Raw genomic sequence first — 20,806 nt, 5'->3', positions numbered from 1 at the left:
ACAAATCGCCACAAACACAGCAGCTTAAAACAGCACACGTTTGTCACCTCCCAATTTCTGCAGGTCAGAAGTCTAGGTTGGCTTGGCTAGTTATAACGGATCAGCCAGCTGGGCCCTTACTGGGAGTCCCAGGAGACCCGCTCCCAGGCTCCCTGGGTGCTGGTGGAATCCAGTTCTTTGAGGTTGTAGGACTAAAGCTTCCTGTTCCCTTGCTGGTGTCGGCTGGGGGCAGCCCTTGGCTCCTCGAGGCCTCTCTCTGGTCTCTGGACAGCATGTTGTCCCTACGTTTCAGAACCAGTAAAGGCAGCCAAAGCCTTCCTGTGCCTGGGATTTCTCTGACTTTCCCTTTTGCTGCCTGTCTTCTTCCAGCCAGACAAAGTTCCTTGCTTTTAGGGGCTCATGTGATTAGACTGCACCCACTTGGATAATTCTGAATAATCTCCCAATTTTAAGGTTTGTGGCCTTACTTACATGGGCAAAGGCCCTTTTGCCCTGTAACCTACATCGTCAGAGGTTCCAGGGATTGGGGTGTGGGCATCTTTGAGGATGGGCATGAATGTGTTCACCGCAGGATTCCAGCCCTGTTCAGACTCCTGTTTCTCTGCTCCGCTTTGTGTGTTCTATTTTTTCCCCCCGCAATGCGGGGCACTTTTCCCAGCATGCTCAGTCACAACCTCAAAAGCCTGATGATCGGAGACCAGTTCTGCTGTGGAAATCAGGGAAGAGCCCTGATTGGCCCAGCTTGGGTTACAGGCCCGTCTCGTTGGGGTGTAAGGTCCTCCCAGCGGTCCAGCCTGGTCGAGAGGACACCCCAGAGACTAGTGAGGTCTCCACTAAAAGAAGGGGAGGGGTCCTGGGTACAAACCCCAGCACTGACATGTGATCATCGTCATGTGGTGCCCACCTGTGCACCCTGCTACAGGTGCCCGCGAGGCCACATTATTAACCCCACCACCCACCAGCTGGCTGACCTTTCTCTGAGCCTCAGTTTTCTCCTCTGTAAAATGGGACTAATAAAAACCTGTGTCTGGCCAGGCTATGTAGGGTTGCCAGGGAGGCAGACAGAAGGATGTGTGTGAAGAGGAGTCCCCATGTGTGAGGACGCCTTTGACCAGGGCCTGGGAAGGACTTCTGGGAATCACTTTGGGGCCCTCCAGCTCTCCAGCCCACCCCTCAGTGGACTGTCTCCAGGCAGCAGGGCACGGTGGGAGCAGCTGCCCAGACACACCTGGCCAGGCTCTCGCCCATGAAAAGGCAGCCATTCAGGGTGGCTTGGACAGGAGCCGGGTGACGAGAGACAGGGAGCCCTGTGCACTGGAGAGGAAGGAGGCCTCGGTGTGGCCTCAGCGTGGGGCTGTGCTGCCAGCCTGGGAGGGTGGGCCAGCTCAGCGGGGAGGGGGTGCCAGGGAGGGAAGACTGGGCTAGTGTTTGAGGCTGAGGGGCTGAAAGGAAGCTGTGTGTACCAGCGCTGGCTGCCTGGCGGGCGGGATGTGAATCATTGGTGGCCTGGGGGGAGGGTGCAGCCTGGGCCCAGCTGTCCGGGACGAGGGGCACAGTGCCCACCCGCGTGTCAGTGTATGGCAGTGTGAGTCTGAGCGTGTGTGCTGGGGCTGGGGCTGGGGCTGGCAGGTCTGCCTGGGCTGTCCAAGGCTGCCTGGGGTGGGCACACCCTGTCATCCTCTGAGTATGGCCGTGGCAAGACTGCCCCTCCTCCCTGCCACGGTCTCCACCAGGTGCCAATGCTGGCAATTCATTCCCTCGGCTGTTCAACCAACAGGCATCAGTGCCACCCATCCCACGTGCTGCCAACCAGGAAAACGGAAAGCCCCGTCCCTGCTCTCAGTTGTTCCCAGTGTGGTGGGATAGGTGGACAGGGGACAGACAGGACTTGTGCAGGGTGATGCCAGCCAAGGGAGGGAGCACCTACTTCAAGGGAGGGGTCATTTGAGATGGGTTTTGAAAGATGAGCAGGAGTTCACTCTATCTAAAAGAAGGGGCAGTCCGTTGTAGCAGAATGAAGCCGGATAGCGGTGAGAGAGAGAAGGCCGGGGTTGCTGGCGGAGGGGCAGACGCAGGCAGCGTTTCAGGGCTGTGGGGAGTGCCCAGAGGGTCCTGGAGGTTGAGGTGGGCACAGACTTGAGGACCTGGGGAAGGATCAAAGCAGGCTGTTCATGGATGCAAGGACTTGCCTGGTCCTGGGCCCGCTCCCAAGGGCCTGCCAGGTGGGGGTTCACTGGTAGCCAATGAGCTGGGTGGGGGAGTCCCTCCCCCCTGGGAAGGGCCATGGGTGTGGGGGGGGGCGGGATGGGTGTGTGTGTGTGTGTATGTGTGTGTGTATCTCAGGTGTGTATGTATGACTATCGTGTGTGTCCTGTGCATGCTGCTGTGTGAGTGAGTCTGTGTGTCCGGCCGACAGGTGCTGTTTGTGTCTGAACGTGTGTGTCTGTGTGTGCGTGTCCCCGGGTGTATGTGTTTATGCGTCTGGGTCTGGGTTGCACGTACGCCTGTGTGATTCCGTGCATGTGTCTGGGTGTGCGTGTGGGTTTGGCTGTGTATGTGTGTGTGTCCACATGAGTGTGGCCACCAACAGCCCTGCCAACAGGGGTCTGGGGTGCAGCCCGCCGCCCGTGCCCAGGGCTGCACTGGGGAGCCCGGCCCACTCCTCCTGTGCCTGCTGAGCCCTCCCTGCGGGGCTTCCCTCTCTGGCGGCCTAGCTCCACCCCGCCTGACTGGCTCCCCTGCCCACAAAGCCATGGGTGGCCTCGGCTGCCCCCAGCCAGCCAGCGAGCACCCAGGCACAGGAAAGGCCAGAGAGCTGCCCAGCCCAGAAGGAGCTGTACCCACCGCCCACTGGCCAGCCTGGGGGCTCCTCCCCACCCCAGAAAGAAGGGCTGGTCAGGAAAACGTGGAGCCATTTCCCATATCGCACCATCCCTTTCTCCTTCCTTCTGCGGCTCTCAGCCTTAGGGGTTTTGGAGGATGACTTGAGAGTCCCGGGGACTTGGCATGAGTGGCCCCATCTCTGTGCTGCTGAGCGATCCTCTGGTGCTGGGTTTTCTTGATAACAACAGCTTCCTTTGAGGGATCTGCCCTTCTAGACTGTTCCCGCGGGGCTGCTAATCTCAGGACCCTGCCTCAACCACAGAAAGGGATATGTGAGCCAGATCTGGCCAATCATGGTACCCCAATCCCCTGAGACATGATCACTGATCCAGGTTTGGGGACATGACTGAAGTGAGACCAGTGAGAGTCCTTCCCTGGAATTTCACATATGGAGGCTGAGAGAGGGAAAAAAACCTCACTTTCTTCTGGGGTCCCCAGACAAGGTGGTAAGTGCCTGAGGCTACCAGTAAGCCTGTCTTTCTCCTACACCTCATGGAACAAGCCTGTGGAAAGAGTCAGGGATGGGCAGCTGTCGGGGGGGTTCCTGTTACATGAGCTAACAAATTCCTTTTGCTTGAGCTACTATGAGTTGGGTTGCTGTCACTCGCAACCAGAAGGGTCCTGGGCCACCCCTGTCTTGAGCCACACACCTGGATCTTCAGGGTGCCAGACTTTGCCTGGCCCTCCGCATGCCTCTCTGTCCCTCCCCGACTGTCTCGGATCCCACATGTCGCCTGTGACCCCTCTCCCACTCTTCTCAAGGTCCTAAACCCACTTCTGCTTCCTCAGAAGCAGTTACCACTTACTTCAGTGGGAAAGTTGAACTTCCCCAACTCTCCCACTCTCTGGCCCCAATTTCCTCCAGACCAGCTTCCCCATCTGTCTTCTTCCTCCCAGGCTCACAAGAAGGCGTGTCCCTCCTCTGGCCCTTGCTCGAGGCCGACCAAGAGAGCTGGAGCGGAGTGCTTGAGGCCAGTGGTTCCCAAACCTGCCTACATATGAGAATCATCGGGACACCTTGAGGGAATACAGTCTCCCCGGCTCCGCAGCTCCTCAAAGGCAGGCCCTGGAATCAGCATTTTAAAACACCTTCCCTGCTTGGCCAATGCTGTCTTCTTGGTCGTTGTTCTCAGGGTTCCCCGTAACAGGATGCTGGATGCTGCCAGCCTGTCGCTTGTATAAGGACCTGCATGGAGCCTGTTTTAACTTCCTCCCATTTTCAGCTCAGCTCCTTGCGATCTGGCCTTCCTTTGGGTCCAGTCTTCCCTTGGGTGAGGGGACCTCCCAGACTCCAAACCAGCCCACCCAGGCTGTGAAGCCATGGTCCTCCCTTCCCCCCAGACCCTCCTCCCACCCCTTAAAGGGAGGGCCCATCCCCCCCCCTGCATTCTCCACCCGTTTCCCTGGCTCCAGGCCCTGCCCCATCTCCGCCCCAGCACCAGTTTGTGCAGTGGCTTCCTTGACCTCCAGCGCTGCCGGCATGGTGGGCTGGGTCCTCTGCAGGGGCTACTGGTGGCCTCCGAGGGCCAGCGGTAGTTGAGAGGTAGTTGAGAATGGTGGGTCTCAGTCCCACACGTCCTCGTCAGGTGGCATGTTACAACGCAGTCAAGTCTCCACCTCCCTGAAAACAGCCTTTAGCACGAAGCACAAAAACAGACATCCCACCTCTGCCACACGCTCAGGGACACCGCACTCTGCTCTTTCAGGAAATCTTCTCTCAGGGTGAATTCAAGGACATGCCGACCATTGACTCCAGTTAGATTATTATGTGGGAGGGCTCAGGACCACTAGGGAAAGGTCTAGACCCAGGGCCGCCCTGCTGGGTTGCTGGGCTCACTCAGGCACAGGCAGAGGGGACTTGCAGTGTTTCTTGCCAGGCACACAGCTCCAGCGACACTCCTTTCCCTAAAGAACAACGACCTTGGAGCCTTCAGTGCTAATTCACAGACCCTCTGCTGCAAGTGTAGACAGCCACATTTGAAGCACTGGCTGTGGCCGCCCCTGGAGTGTAGACTTCTGCTCAGGGTCCTTCAAACACTAAAATTAATGCACACGCTCATGAGCGTCCCACAGTGGTGCTGAAGTGATTACAGCCAGCACTGCTCTCCGCCTCTGAGGAGGGCCGCCTCTCTGCAAGGTGCTCAGCAGTTCCTCACAGTCTGCTTGCGGGTGTCCCAAGTCAGCCCCCACCCTGTCCCAGTGCATCCTATGGCTGGTCAGAGGACTCCCGCCCCACCACCCGCCCAGGTCTCTGCAGGCCCTTGCCCTGGGTTAAAGCCTGGGCCGTGGTGGTTACCAGCAGGGTTGAGGGGGTGGGCAGGGGCAAGGTGGGGGAAGGGGGTACTTTTTGGGGTCCTCCCACATCCCAGCTCACTGAGCTCCCCCTTCCAGGGCAGCAACCTGAGGTGCTCAGAGAGTGACCTTGTGACAAGGACACAGAACCCACCTCCTGCAGTCTAGCTCATCCATCCCAGCCCCCTCCAACCTCCAATCTGTGATCTCCTGATCTGTAACTTCCATCCACTCTGGGCCCTGCCAGGAGCACGGGCGTGGGGGGCAGGGGCGGATTCCGCACAGACTGACCGGCCTTCCTGCTGGCCTTGCTCAACCCCCCTGACTGTGTCTGGAGACCACCCCCAGGAATCTGCTGGGGCTCTGCCCTCAGAGGCTGGGACAGGTGGCACCGGCTGGATGGGGTGGCGTGGGGGGCCACTGTGCCAGCCAGAGCCTGGCCAGGCTTCCACACTGTCCACCCTGACCCACCACCGGGGACTCATGTTGTCATTCATTTTCCCCATTCCGAGTTCTACCTCGGCACAGATCAGATGATTCCATGATGACAACCTGTTCATCTCAATTGACCAGATTCCACTGGCAAACACTCCCCTGACCTTGGCAGCTCCCTTCCATTACCACCTCCGTGAGCCCTTGTAGTTCTGGGGCCCTGCAGGGGGGGACAAATACTGATGATAATATTACCAGCAGCCGGCCACGATGCTCACCGCGAAGGGGACACTGGTGTGTGCACTTCGCGTGCGTCATCTCACATAACCCTGTGCTGGCAGGAAACTGAGGTCTCAAGGGGGTAAGCCACCTGCCCCTAGTGACATCCAGGAAATGCAGGGCCCTGACTCAACCCCCACCCTTCCAGTCCCTAAACACAGGCTCAAAACCCCTTCCTAGGGACAGCTGTGCCTGCCCCTCACCAGGCACCTGAGGAGACCCTGCAGCACTCAGGTGAGAGGTCAGTGGTGAGGCCAGGTGGGCTCTTCTCAGCAGGGCCCCTCGAGCAGAGCCTGGAGGGCCTCCATAGCCCTTCCTCAAGGCCACACTTGCAGAAGCCTGGGCAGCGCAGTGAAGCGTGTGGATGAGTGTCCAAGGCCCAGCTGGGATGGGGCAGGCAGCGGGGGCCGCAGGGGCTGGGGTGGCCCTCAGCGGCAGGCAGCCAGGCCAGCAGGGGCTTTGGGCGGCAGGTCAGGCCTGCCTGCTCTGGGACTTCAGGAGGGCCATTCATTGCAAAGGGCTCTGGCCCCAGGGTTCTCCTCAGGAATTCTGCCTGGAAGGCCCTTCACATTCCCTGATTGGTGCTTACAACATCCCAGAACATTCTATTGCACCTTAAGTTTTTCTTCCCCTCCAAGGGGCCCTCAAACCTAAGGAAAGGGCTGAAGGGGCTCCTCACTTCCTGCTCAGGAGCTTAGGGCCCAGCTGCGGCCTCCTGCCCACCCTGTGTGCCCCAGGGCAGGAAAGTGGCTCCCTGTCACTGCTGTCCCTGGGAAAAGGGCTTGAGGAAGGGCCCAGGGCCCACCTCCGCACCAGGCAGGCCTCTTGGATTTGCTGGCCAACCATGGGCTAGTTGCGCACTAAGCTCACTGGGCTGTCCCCTCTACACCTCCATTTCCTCCTTTGTAAGGTAGGAATAATAATAGTACGTGCCTCTAGGATTATGCGAGTCATTCATGCACGAACCTAGAATCAGGCTTGGCATATTGTAACCACTCGGTGAATGGGTTAGCTGTTATGATTGGACCATAAAATGCTTCTCTTTCAACTCTATGGGCATTTTTTTAGTTCCTCCTGTATGCTCAGCACTGTGACTTCAATGGCGGAACAAGACCAGAACAAACAACCTGAGTGACAGCAGGACGAGTGAAGGCTTTTACCTGTTGGAGAGACTCACAGTGCCCTGGATGGGACCCTGCTTGAGCCAAGGATGTCCCCTCCATGTTCCATGTCCAGGTGCAGCCCACTCCCCACAGTAGGTGGACATGGCATGCACCAGCAGATTAATAAAGGCTTGGGGACAAAAAGGGCTTTAAATGAAATATTTTTTGGTGGATGAAAAGAAAGAAGATGGCGCTGAGGCAGACAAACAGGCTGGGCAAACAGACCTTCCCTTGGAGGTGCTGGGGAGCCCTCAGAGGGAGGAGGGACCCCAGAGGTGGGGAGGGGACAGCCCGGGGGTACAGAGGCGGCTTCCAGAGACGCGGCCTGGGCCGGGGTCCTGACGGGGAGCCTATCCTCCTCCAACCTCTTCTCCTAGTGGCCTGCTGGTGGTGGTGGTCGTCGTGGGGTCTGCCTGGGGAGGGGAAAAGGGAAAGAAGCAGAGGGGAAGAAGGCACCCCTGTCCGCCGTCTGCCTGCGGCCCCCAAGAAAAAGTCCGGAATGGGCCCAGAGGGACACGGCGGGGCCGGGGGCGCCCCGCGGGGCGTGGAGGGTGAACGGGCGTCCAGGCTAAGCACGCGTCCGGGAGGGGCCCGCGCCCCCGGGGAGGCTCCGCAGGGGACAGGCGTTCCCGGGGTTGGAGGCGACCCTCGTGGGGTCCCGCCTCGGCCGCTCGCGGTCGCGCCCGGCCGGCCGACGGAGCCGCGGGGGGCGCCTCGGAGAAATGGGGTGGTCCCGGCCGTCGGCAGCGGGAGGGCCGGGGGCGCCGAAGGGGTTAAGGCACCTGGGCCGCCGCCGCCCCTGTCGGCCCCTCCTCCCGCCGCCGGGAAGAGGAAAGTCGCGGCGGGGGCGCGGCCCGGCCTCCGCCCCCGCCGCCCGCCGCCGGCCGTCCAGAGCCGCGCGCCCCGCTCCGCCGCCGGCCCGGGCCGCCATGTCTCTGTGGTGAGTGCGGGGCCGGGGACCGGAGGGGTCGGGACGGGACGGAGGCGCCCCGGTGTGCGGGGCCGGCCTCAGTTTCCCGGGCCGGGCGGGCTCGCGCGGCGGCGGCAGGAGATGCCCGGGCGCGCTCTCCAGCCCCGGCCGCGCCGCCCCCGGATTCCGCTCCGGGACCCGGCGGCGGGGACTCGAGGTCTCTCCGGCAGCCGCGTACCCACCCCATTCCGGCCGAGCTCTCGGACCCCGGGGGGCCTCCCGCGCCGGGCGACCCTCTCCCCTCCCCTGCGGCTCTACTTCCCCGGAGCTCAGGCCTCCGCCTGCCCCGGCCCCTCTCCCCCTGCGGGGCTTTTCTCGTGCAAATGGAGTGGGCAGGGGCAGGTGGGGCCTCGCCCAGCCCCTGGGGAGCACCCCCCCTACTTTCCTGGGCCTGGCCTCCCAAACTGGGGCGAGGGACTTCTCTGGACCCCCCAGGGCTGGAGGGCTAGATCCAGGGTACTCAGCTCCCCTCCCTGGGAGGGTCGGGCCTTGGGTCACACCCCCAGCGCACATCTGAGGTGACCCTGTCTTCCTCCAGCCCCATGCCCAGGAAACCTTAGGACCCCTTAGAAAAAATGTCACTCTGGGGCTCTGCTGTCATTCGCCCTGGGTGCCTGGACCTGCCACCTGCCAGGCTGAGGCCATCCCAGGCATCTCCCTGGGCTCCCTGTCTCCCTGCCACACTGCTCCTCCTGGCTTGGAGGTCAGCGCCGTCTCCCTGCCAGGCCAGCCCTGGGCCCTCAAAGGCCACTCTGCTGACCTGCCTTTTCCCAGGAGCTCTCGGTCCCCCGTCTTCACAGGGGAGACTGCAGCTCCCAGAGGGTGAGCTCAGGAGAGGGGTCTTGCCGGAGGAGGGCTGGGCCGGCTGTGCTCCCAGCAAAGAGCTCTAATTTCTGCTTCTGCAGTGGGTGTGGGGTGGATACCTGGGCCAGGAGGCTCCCTGAGAGCTGGGGTTCTGAATGTGTCCCCTCCCAGGGCAGTGGAGCTGGGACCCGATGTGTCCTCTCGTGATATTAAGTGGGGGAGGGTGTTAAGGTAGCAGTGAGGGGCAGGGGTCATCTGGCAGGTAACCACTCCATTTGTAGGCCTCTGTCAACCACAGGGCAGCTTGCTGGGTCACATGGACAGGAGGGAAGAGGACAGGCTCAGGTCCTGAGCTCCAGTCACTCCCCAAGGTGGTGTTGCTGGCTGCAGAGAGGGCCCCGCCTCTGCCCCTCTGGCTCAGTCACCTAATGATAATGCTGCCTGCAGTTACTGGGGTTATACAGGGAAATGAAAGCCAGTAAGGTGCCAGGGGCGGGGAATAGGGCAGAGGTGTCCACCAGAGGTCCTCTGGGTGAGGTAACTGGTGCCCACTGCCTGCTTGGTGCTTTATATAGCACTCCAGTCCTGTGTTTTAGCCTCACTCCAGGAAGAAATCTCAGCTTGGAGAGGTCAAGACCCACCCTAAGTCATTCAGCATGTAAGTGGCAGGGCCTGATTGCACAGTGCTCCTTGGGAGGGGGTCAGAGTGGAGGGGGAAGCAGGACCCTCCTCTGGCCACTCAGGGGCTCTGGGACTTGAATCTGTGCCCCCAGTGTGCTTGCCCATCTGGGACCAGCCAGCCTCCGTAGGAGGGCAGCTAGGAGAGTCCTGGGCTCATCCTTTCATCTATACTGTTCCCCCCTCTCTTCCCACAGGAAGAAAACCGTCTACAGGAGTGCGTGCCTGGCCCTGGCCCTGCTTGTGGCCGTGACGGTGTTCCAGCGCAGTCTGACCCCCAGTCAGTTTCTGCAGGAGCCCCCGCCTCCCACCCCCGAGCCACAGAAGGGCAGCGGACAGTTGCTGAACTCCAACAGCTTCTGGAAGAATGAGAAGGATGTGGCCACCCCCACTCCCACAGCCTCTCGGGGTCCCCAGGCCTGGGACGTGACCACCACTAACTGCTCAGCCAACATCAACTTGACCCACCAGCCCTGGTTTCAGGGCCTGGAGCCGCAGTTCCAGCAGTTTCTCTTGTATCGCCACTGCCGATACTTCCCCATGCTGCTGAACCACCCAGAGAAGTGCAGGGACGATGTCTACCTGCTGGTGGTTGTCAAGTCAGTCATCACACAGCACGACCGCCGAGAGGCCATCCGCCAGACCTGGGGCCATGAGCAGGAGTCAGCAGGCGCGGGCCGGGGCGCCGTGCGCACGCTGTTCCTGCTGGGCACGGCCTCCAAGCAGGAGGAGCGGACCCACTACCAGCAGCTGCTGGCCTACGAGGACCGCCTCTACGGAGACATCCTGCAGTGGGACTTTCTCGACACCTTCTTCAACTTGACCCTCAAGGAGATCCACTTCCTCAAGTGGCTTGACATCTACTGCCCCAGCGTGCCCTTCGTCTTCAAAGGCGACGATGACGTCTTTGTCAACCCCACTAACCTGCTTGAATTTCTGGCTGACCGGCAGCCACAGGAAAACCTGTTCGTGGGTGATGTCCTGCAGCACGCCCGGCCCATCCGCAGGAAGGATAACAAATACTACATCCCCGGGGCCCTGTACGGCAAGGTCAGCTACCCGCCCTATGCAGGTGGAGGTGGCTTCCTCATGGCCGGCGGCCTGGCCCGGCGCCTGCACCACGCCTGTGAAGCCATAGAGCTCTACCCGATCGACGATGTCTTCCTGGGCATGTGCCTGGAGGTGCTGGGCGTGCAGCCCACGGCCCACGAGGGCTTCAAGACTTTTGGCATCTCTCGGAACCGCAACAGCCGCATGAACAAGGAGCCGTGCTTTTTCCGCTCCATGCTCGTTGTGCACAAGCTGATGCCCCCCGAGCTGCTGGCCATGTGGGGGCTGGTGCACAGCAACCTCACCTGCTCCCGCAAGCTCCAGGTGCTCTGACACCGGCCGGGCCGGCAGGACAGGCCAGGGCACGCACTTCCGAGTCCCCAAGGTATCAGGGCTGAAGCCGCAGTGCCCAGGCATAGCCTTTGGTCCCTGCAGGGAGGTGGAGGGGTTGGGGCCTATGTGCCACTGGGTGTGGTGGGGTGCAGGTAGCCAGAGGGGGGCCTCCCTGTGCAGATAATTTCCAGAAATCAAGACCCAGGAACGGTTGGAGCTGCCAGCTGGAAGTCTGCCAAGGAGTGAGGACATAGGCCCTGGCAGCCCTCCTGACCTGGGTCTGCTGCCTGGCTCCCTCTGACCCAGTGTGAGGCCCTGGTGACCTCTGAAGGAACCCTGTGCTCAGGTACCCAGGTTAGGCCTGGCCCAGGGGTCTGGGGCTACCCTTGTCTTCACAGGGAAGAGTCTCCCTCTGTGAAATCCCTCAGTCTCCCCAGGGACCAAGTGGCCCTTTCAGGAGAAGCTCAACCCTGTGCAGGCTCACAGGTGTCCCCTGCAGTCCATGTCCCACCGTCTCAAGGGCACCTCAGCAGGCTCTCTGCTCCTGGGGGCTGCCCTCCTAGCTGCGTCCTCTAAGGTCTGGAAGCGCAACCAGCCACTCTAACTACCTCAGCGCTCCTCAGAACCTCCACGTGGGTCACCCATCCCACCCCCAGCCCCCCCGACACAGGGCAAAAGAGCCGCGCCCCTGGCCCCTGACATCTCAATGCTGTCTGACCCCAGCCGGAGCCAAGGTCCCTCCTGCAGCCCTACCGAGGCCTGGCTCCCCGACTGGACAGCAGCCAGTTTGGCCCTGGAAATGGACATTCCTCTATTACTGTGAAGTTTTATTTATGAAGAATTTGGAGGGAGAAGGCTCCAGGCCTCAGGAGGTGATGGTGTTCTCCCTGCCCACCCCTTCCTCTCCCTCACTCCAGCCGCCCCCGGCACCTGGGCCCTTGACAGCCCTCTCCAGAGCCTGACTACCCGCTTCTCCAGGGTCTGACAGACCAGCGTTTGCCCCTGTGAAGGGATGGATTGGGGCCCATGGGGTGGGTGCAGAAGGATGCCACCTCCTACCTCAGGCTGGAGTCACCTGGTAAGGACAGAGGGATCAACTATTTTCTCAATAAAATGGGACTGGTTTTTTTTTCTGGTGTGAAACTTCCTGTTGCCAGCTCCATCAGAGGCCCTGCCTGGGGCCCCGGTTGCCAGAGGTTTCTGAAGACATAGCTTGTTCCTTGTTCTTGGCTGGTGGGTGCAAAAGGACGCCTTGAAGGGACTGAGAGGGAGGTGAGTGCGAGGATTACAGTGGGGACAGGGGTATGACAAGGGAGACCTGTGAGCTAACAGGGTACCCAGCTGCTGCCTGTGTGCTGGTGAACAGCTGAGCTCTAGCTCAAGCGTGGACCGATGCCTTCCCATCCCTGCCAAGGACAAGGCCAGAGTTGGCCACAAGGCTAATGTTTCAGTGGGTGGGATTCCGTGGGTGGTGGGCTTCCTGACTTCCCTTGCAGTCAACTTGGAAGCATTGGAAACAAGCTCCCTGGGGATGGGGGTTACTGTCCTGTGCCAGGGCCCTTGGCCTGAGCTGCTTACCTCCGGTGGGGCGTGGGCAGCTACCCCTGGGTGAGAATCACTTGGGTGGCAGTGAGCAAACCAACAGGTCCCTGCATGCACCCAGCTCAGGGGCATCCCAGAGGTGGTCGGGAGCACGCCCATCCTGGGCCCAGCTGCCTGGTCCAAGCCCTGGGGAAGGAGGGCATGATGCTGCTGCTATTTCCCCCTCCCCAGCACAGTCTTCCCACAGTTGCCTCTTAGTCGACATAATTTGCAGAGCTCAGTGCAAAATGAAAATGCAGGACACTGATTCTAAAAAGGTATTAAGAATTTTAAGTTTACAACAGGAGAGCATGAAACCAAGTGCAGGGCACTTCTGAGGGGCCCTGTTTGTTCATCACCCACAGAAGCCAGGCCCTGCCATGGGCTACAGACACCAGAGGGGCCTGGAGCCTCTGTTTCCCCAGAGGTCACAGTCCAGTGATGAAGGGAACAGCCAAGGGACACCCAGGAGACAGAGGTGGAAGGGCTGCTGAACATAGGCCCAGGTGGAGGCCCAGAGGCAGTGGTGGGTTCAGCTGTCCCTGGAGGACCAGGCAGAGGGAACAGCTTATACAGAGGGCTGGAGGGAGGGAGGGGGGTGCATTCTGAGCTGAGAGTAGAGAAGGGAGGCTGGGAGGCAGGCAGGGCTGTTCTCAGGCCTTCTGGGTTCAGGAGGGTGTTTGGACCTGATCCTAAGAGCAGAGGTCCAGGGACAAGGAGCAGAGGTGCTGGATGTGTGCAGACAATCTGAGGGCACAAAGAGACCGGTGGTTTTTAGGCCCCTGCAACCTTCTTCCGTTCACTCCCAGTGGCTCCAGCTGGGCCGAGTGGATACAAAGGTCATTCTGAAAGATTCAGGTATTTACAGTCTTGCTTCCTAGTAATGACATAACAATTACCATTTTATGGAGCTCTTTTGATATGCCTTGCACTGTAGTAAACACTTAACATGTGTAACCAGTGTAACTCAGGGTGCAAATATGGTTACATTTTAATTTTTCTCATTAATTGCTCAAATCCCTTATGTACCCTTATTGGCAGAAAAATCCACCGTTACCCTCTTAGACCCCACCCACTCTCAAACTGACCAAGAACCTCAGGGGTTTCCCTAGTCCAAAGGGTGTTTTCTAGAACTGTGGTCCCCAACCCACAGGGCGCTGCCTGTTAGGTGTCCGCCCCCCACCCATCACCTGCCGTGGAAAAATTGTTTTCCATGAAACCAGCCCCTGTTGCCAAAAAGTTTGGAGACCGATGCTCTAGAAAGTCTGAACAGTCATCTGCAGCTGTTCCCTCTCTCTCCACACAGTGGCGCCGTTGAGCACGAGGCCTGCACAGGCCTGTGGTTTCTTAGGCGCTACCTTTGCTGCACAGGCTACAGTGGAGCCCATGCTTCAGAAAATTATCCTCTCAGTCACCCTCACAAGCTCAGTGATCTGTCCCCAAAGAGCAGCAGCATGCTAGGGGTGCTGGGTCCTGTGGGTCCCAGTCAGCTACACAGTCTGCTAGGGAACCCACAAACTCACTCAGGTTCTCCCTGTCCTATTGCAGCAATTTTCCAGGCCTTTCCAGACAGATAATTGTAGTTAGTCCCCAACCTGATTTGGGGGAGTAGTTTGGGAGGGATGAGTCTTAACTCTTTCCTCTTCAAAGGCCCTGGCTTTGCAAAATGGTTGACCTTCTCCCCTGCAACCAGCTCAGCACTGCAAGGGGCCTTGAAAAGGGGCAGTCTTTGTCAGGCTTAGAAAAGTCCTGTTCCACTCTTCCCTTGGGGCAATAGGTGCCTCCTTGGCCACATTTACATAACTAAGGGAGACCACTCAAAGAATTGTACTCTTCTCAAAGAAAGCCTGTTCTTAGGTGACTTGCTCTGTGCACCCAAACTGAGAAGGAGCTGGGGGAAGCCTCTGGAATCCTGTATGCACCAAGTGCAAAGAAAGAAATGGAGGCCCCCAAGAGAAGGATCCCACAGCTATTGTGTGACAGGCACGATTTGAACTCTGTGCTCTTGGCTCCTAACTCCCCCACCTTACTGTTTCCCAAGAGCTTCCAGCCTCCCTTTTTCCTTATAGTAACTTAGTAGTAAATATGTGTTTGTTATTTTTGTCCGAAAGCCCAGGGAATGGGCAAATGTTATGTTCGATGAGTGAGTGAAATTTTGGTGTTTTGGTGGGGAGCCCAGCACTGTTAGCACTGTAAGAAGTAAATTTTCCCAAATAGTTGTTTAAACTATTGTGAAGAAAAACTTTTCTGTTCCAGTGAAACACTATGCATTGTCTAAAGCAGGGGTCCCCAACCTATGGTGAGTTGTATAATTATTTCATTACATATTATAATGTAATAATAATAGAAATAAAGTGCATAATAAATGTAATGCGCTTGAATCATCCCGAAGCCGTCCCGTCTGCTGCCCCCACCCCCTACCCAGTTGGTGGAAAAATTGTCTTTCATGAAAACTGTCCCAGGAGCCAAAAAGGTTGGGGACCACTGGTCTAAAGCACAGCCCGTAGTTGTCTGCTTCCAGCCAAGTTCTTTGTCCTTGAGCTATTTTGCACCTCTTTTTAAGCTGCAGGTTCTGAGGGCTTTGCAAACTGTCTTGTCAGGTGGAGCTTCCATTGACTCCCCTTTCCTTGGAAAAACCAGTTTGCCTCCATTTGTAATTCAATTCCTTCACCCCATATAAATTTGTGCTTTTTGATAGCTCCTTTGAACTGGTTATAGCATCTGCCTCGCCCCTTCTGTGAGTAAAATAACTCCAACATATGTTCAGTTTTATATCTGTATGCGAGTCATGAATTTACCTTTTTCTGAAAATTATCTTTTATCAATTGCACTTATGCTAAACGAGCACAGATACATTATGAAGTAGAATACAACTTTTGCACACATTTCTAATACAAAACTTGAATCTTGGAATAAATTTTACACCCACTTATAGGGCAAACCATAGAGCCCAATCCTCCCTGGGAGGGTTCAGCGCCCCTGCCCGTCTGAAAAGCCCCCACCCCAGAGAGCTTTGAGAAAATATTTGGTCCAGGCCCCAACCCAAGCGGTTGGATTCAAAACAGTAGGGGTGGGAGGGAGCCGAGGTGTTGTTGCAGCTGCCCAGGTGACTCGGGCGAGCACCCGGTTGGGAGCTGCCGGCGGGGCAGGGATTTACTGGCCCTGCGTGCGGCAGTTGACCTAGCACAAGTCACCTAGCCCTTTGTTTTCCCCGGGGCTTCTGAATCCAGCAGGAATGCCCGGAATTCTTGCCCCGGTCCCAGACTGGGCAGCCACTCGCGGCCCGCCCGGCTCGCTCTGCCCCCAGCGGCTCGTGGTCGCGGGGCAGATTGGAGCTGCCGGGTGGCGCCGGCGGCCGAGGGCCCATGGCGGAACTGGCCTCGCGCTGTGGGGGAGACAGGCGCGCTCGGCCGTCGAGGGCTGGGGGTGATCCCGGCGTGTATGTTGGTGGTGGCATCCGCTGACCCGGCGGCCTGCGGAGGAGGCGGCGGCCGCCGCGCTGCGGGGTGCGTGCCCCGAGAGGGCACCTCGCGGCGGGACCTGCCCGCGGGGACCCGGCAGGTATGGGGGCGCGGGGCGCGGCAGACCCCTCAGACCCGCTCGGAGGCCGCGGGCAGGGCGGGGCCCCGCGGGGAGCGAAGGAGGGCGGGAGGAGTCCCCGGCCTGTGCAACCCCAGGAGAGGGCAGGGAGCGCCCCCAACTGACCACCTGGGACATCGTGACACTGGGGGTGGGGTGAGGTGGGACGATGCACTGGGCATGCGAGATCTGGAACTTTCAGTGCTTGTACCCGAAGGCACCCGTTTTGTGTGCCTCCATCCAGGAACGCTCCACGCCAAACTGTTAACAGGAATTGTTCCTTGGGCGTGAGATTCCCGCGGTTTCCTATTCTTTTCTTTCGGCTTATCTGTGGAAAGAAGACTTTCTACCACAAGCATCTATCACTGAGCTGAGGCCTGAAGTTTAGGAGATAGAAGTGTGCCAACATCTGGACAGACATAGCAGCCTTGGAGGGAGTGAGGTGGCTTTTGGTGCTGGCCAGGGTCCCTTAGGAGCCTGGATCAGGGACGGAGGAATAGTCGCGTTTTATTCGCCAAGGAGGTGAGTGCAGCCCTTCAGGTTGACAGAAATCACTGCAGCCGCCCATCCTCCCAGGCCTGGTGAGGTCAGAACCAAGGCCTTGGATACCAGGAAATAGTTTGATGTTGTTAAGTGTTGCAATCCAATCTCATAGACAAATAACACTAATGCATTTTTATGAAAACTAATATATAAAGCCAACATTGGTCAGGATGTTTAGTTTCAAGTGACATAAAATTCAGTTCAAGCTGGCTGAAACCTTCAAGGGGATTTGCTTGCTCACAGGAGTGATAGTCCGAGAATGCCTGCCACCCGGGGCTGGTCACACTCAGTGGCTGATCCAGGACAGAAAATTAAAACAGCCCCCACTAACCTGGGCGGCCTGGCTGGGAAGAGACGGCTGAGAATCCTCTCAGGCAGCCTGGCCGCAAAAGCTGCACGCTAACCACCACACCGAGCACCCGTGTAGGGTCCGGAGAACTTGGGGGCAGGTCTGGACACAGCTGCCCGTCCACCATAGCTGCCCGCAATGAGATAAAAGCAGCTGCTGGTTGGAAGGGCAGACTCAGCTCATGCTCATGCAGGCTTAGTCGGAGGTTTCTTTCTAGATATTGTTTTATATACTTTGGAGCCATGTTGTTTCACACTTAAAAAATAGAGGGTGGCTGATGAAATGGAGCTTTTATAATGAGGACATGTGAGCCATTGGGCATCCCAGTAAACCCAGCATCCCCCCAAGATGTCCTGCTTCCCAAAAACCATGTACATGATACATGATCACTCCTGTAATTAGCTTACGTTATATGGCACAGTTGGCCTTAAAATAGAGAGATAATCTGGGTGGGTCTGGTCTAGTCCCATGAGCCCTTAAAAGGAGAGAGCTTTCTCTAGCTGGTGGCAGAAAGAGAAGACGGAGAGACCCGAAGCAGAAGAATTCCATATGCCATTGCTGACCTGAAGATGGAGGGGCCAAGTGACAAGGAATAGAAGCTGAGATCAGCTGCTGGCTGGCAGCCAGCCAGGAAATGGCAACTTCAGACCTATGACTACCAGGAACTGGATTCAGCCAGTAGCAGAAGTGAGCTTGGAAGAGGACTCCAAGTTCCAGAGGAGGATACAGCCAACACATTGATTCCATCTCACATGGAGAACCCAGCCATGCTGCACTGGCCTTCTGACCCACAGAACTGTGGCAAAATAAATGGATGTTGTGTAAAAAAGAAAGAACCCAAATGCTCAGCAAAAATGTTAACAGTACAAAGAGATATTGCCAGAAACACAAATGCAGTGAGAGTTTTCAACATACTATTTAATATTTAATCAGTCTAGAAGAGTTTTAGCTCACAAAAATCAAAGACACCAAAGACCCAGCAAACACGACCATGAGTAAAATTGAATCAAAGATCTTTATCAAACTCTGTACCACACACAGCTTGTATCTTCTTTTTGTACATGAAACATTTACCACCTGCACGTATTAGAAAGATAGAAAACATCAAGTATCCCCCAAGGCGGAAATTAGGCCAAACTCTGTTTCCACGATGCACGATAAACCAGAAATTACCCACAAAAGTAATCCAAACAAGAACAATGTCAACAATCTTAGACTCTTTCTTTCTTTTTTTTTTTTTTGAGACAGAGTCTTGCACCCCAGGTGGAGTGCAGTGGCATCATCACAGCTCACTACCACCTCAGACTCCAGGGCTCAAGAGATCCTCCTGCCTCAGCCTCCCGAGTAGCTGAGATTACAGGCGTCCGCCACCACACCTGGCTAATTTTTCTGTTTTTGGTAGAAATGGGGGTCTCACTCTTGCTCAGGCTGGTCTCAAACTCCTGAGCTCAAGCAATCCTCCTGCCTCAGCCTCCCGGAGTGCTAGGATTGCAGGTGTGACCCACTGTGCCCACCCCTTTCTTAAATAACTGTTGAGTCAAAGAGAAAATGAAAACTATAATGGCTAATTGTTTTGAAATCAGGAATAAGACATAATTATGTTTAAGGGGACAATGTCCATTTAGGTCACTATGACTTCAAGGGGTGTTATGTGTTAGGCCTAAAGCTGTAGCTGCTGGATATTGTGAAACTTAACAACTTTAAATGCATTCACTATTGTAAGAAAAAAAGAATACAAACAAATGAACTCATGTTTTAACTCAACATCTCAGGAAAAGATCTTTAAAACAGACTAAAGCAAAGCCAGAAAAAGGACATAAGAAAGATGAAAGTCAAATTTAATGAAGTTGAAAGCAGTAAAATTGATAAATAAATCTAAAAGTTGATTCTTTTAAAAAAATGCATTGAAAGAACTAGATTTATGCCAAGTTAACAGGAGAGAAAATATAATTATACAAATATAATTACCAAGTTGAGGTAATTAATGCAGATTGAAATGTAAAATTATAAGAATTATAATTCTTATATGAATATGTGAATAGATTTTAAATCTTATTGAAATGTATAGTTCACATTAATAAACAAACGAATAGACTCAAAAAGAAAAGAAAACTCGTATGCATAGGTGAGGAAGAATTAGACAGAGTTATCAAAGAGTCACCTTCCCAGAGTCTCTGGAGACCGTTTGGGTAGTAAGTTCTCTCAGACTCTCAAGAAACAACTTGGAAATGAATGACAAGCTCGCCAAATCTTTTTTTTTTTTTTTGAGACAGAGTCTCAATTTGTCATCCCAGGTAGAGTGCAGGGGGCGTCATCGTAGCTCACAGCAACCTCACACTCCTGGGCTCAAGCGATAATCCTGCCTCAGCCTCCGAGTAGGGTAGCTGGGACTACAGGCACGTGCCACCACGCCCAGCTAATTTTTTCTATTTTTGGTAGAGACGGGGTCTTGCACTTGCTCAGGCTGGTCTCAAACTCCTGGTCTCAAGTAATCCTTCCGCCTCAGCCTCCCAGAGTTCTAGGATTACAGATGTGAGCCACCACGCCAGCCTCTCTAATTCATTTTATGAAGTTAATATACCCCTGACCCCAAACCCAGCAAACAGAGCATAGCTAAATTACCCTCATTCCGCCAACTGCACACAGCCAGAACCCTCCTTGGTCTCCTGCTCTCGTAGCTCCCAGGTACTTGGTGTCCCATTTGTGCCTAAATCGTTTTGATCAATAGTCCCCCTGTCAAGAGCAGAGTCAGCCTTCTCTTTTCAGAATGATCTCTGGGACCCAAACTAGCTCAAGAAAACTAGAACTTTTATAACTGAAATCCTTAAGGCTTTAGGCGTGGCTGGGTCCAGTTACTTAAACGATTGTTCTTTGTTTGTTAGGTCTTTTTTCTCTGAGTTGACTCGATTCTCTACTGGGCTTTCTCCAGGTGAGGGGAAAGGTGGTTCCAGGCAGCCTACACTTACATTGTCTTTACAACTCACAATCCCAAAAGGAAAAAAAAAAAAGGAGTGTCTTTTTTATATCTCTGTCAAAAAAATTCAAAGGAGGGCCCCAGTTTGACTGGGTTGGGTCACGTGCACAAGCCGGAACCAGTGGCCATGGCAAGGGGAATGGAGTCCTCTAATCGGCACTGCCGGGGTCAGGCTTAGTCCTACTTGTCCCACCGGCCAGGCCATGGTTCCAGTGGGAGGGGAAGCGAGGGAACGATGGCTGCGCCAGGGAGGAGTGGGAGGAGATGCAGCCACAGAAGCCCAGGCTGAGAGGGGGAGGAGACCCTCCCACAGTATTTGGGGTCTGATGCTTCCCACCCTTGGGCTGCCATGAGCCTGCAGCCTCCCCCAACCCCTTTCTCACAAAAAGGTTGTTTTTCTCTTGACATTTCTTGCAATGTGGCTTCTATTCCCAGCCCACCAAATCCACAAGAAAGTTCATTTGTGGCTGAAACCTAATTTTAAATAGAGTTCACATCATTTTCCATGAGCTTTCAGGTCTGTGCAAATCTGAAGATGGAGCTTGAACCCCAGATTTGGAATGAAGGAAGGAGGAACCCAGGGAAGAAGAAAAGGAGTGGGAGTTTCTATTTTCTTTGCACGTGGGGGAGGCCTGCTTTCCCAGCCCAGAGCCTGGGTTAGTTATCTATTGCTGCATAACAGATTATCCCCAAACTGAAGAGTTTAAAACAATAGTAAGTAGTTATCCCACAATTTATGTGAGTCAGGACTTTGGGAGTAGATTACCAATTATCAGGGCCCACTAGATACAAAAATGTTAAATGAAATATTAGAGAATCCAATTTAGTAGCACATCAAAAATATAGTTCCAGGCCGGGCACGGTGGCTCACGCCTGTAATCCTAGCCCTCTGGGAG

General features: G+C 56.0%; 1 protein-coding gene and 1 long non-coding RNA gene across 3 annotated transcripts; both read left to right on the top strand.

Moving 5' to 3' along the window:
- The first annotated feature begins 5,479 nt into the window (after positions 1-5,479).
- On the top strand, positions 5,480-7,173 carry LOC123643854. The gene is made up of 2 exons (XR_006736941.1): positions 5,480-6,120; positions 6,955-7,173. It is a non-coding gene; the product is annotated as an uncharacterized LOC123643854 (long non-coding RNA).
- A 652-nt stretch (positions 7,174-7,825) lies between these two features.
- Positions 7,826-12,014, top strand: B3GNT7 (UDP-GlcNAc:betaGal beta-1,3-N-acetylglucosaminyltransferase 7). Of its 2 annotated transcripts, none has more exons than XM_045559659.1 (2): positions 7,826-7,989; positions 9,699-12,014. In XM_045559659.1, exons 1-2 carry the CDS (start codon positions 7,979-7,981, stop codon positions 10,882-10,884), a joined length of 1,197 nt encoding a protein of 398 aa, XP_045415615.1. In that variant the 5' UTR covers positions 7,826-7,978; the 3' UTR covers positions 10,885-12,014. The 2 variants fall into 2 exon arrangements, with proteins under 2 accessions (XP_045415615.1, XP_045415616.1); XM_045559660.1 differs by lacking the exon at positions 7,826-7,989 and adding an exon at positions 8,255-9,481.
- The last annotated feature ends 8,792 nt before the right edge of the window (positions 12,015-20,806 follow it).

The sequence above is a fragment of the Lemur catta genome, chromosome 8 (assembly GCF_020740605.2).
Source record: "Lemur catta isolate mLemCat1 chromosome 8, mLemCat1.pri, whole genome shotgun sequence".
NCBI classification, from domain to species: Eukaryota; Metazoa; Chordata; class Mammalia; order Primates; family Lemuridae; genus Lemur; species Lemur catta.
Note: the sequence above shows the minus strand (reverse complement) of the source record. Positions and strands in the feature narration are given on the sequence as shown.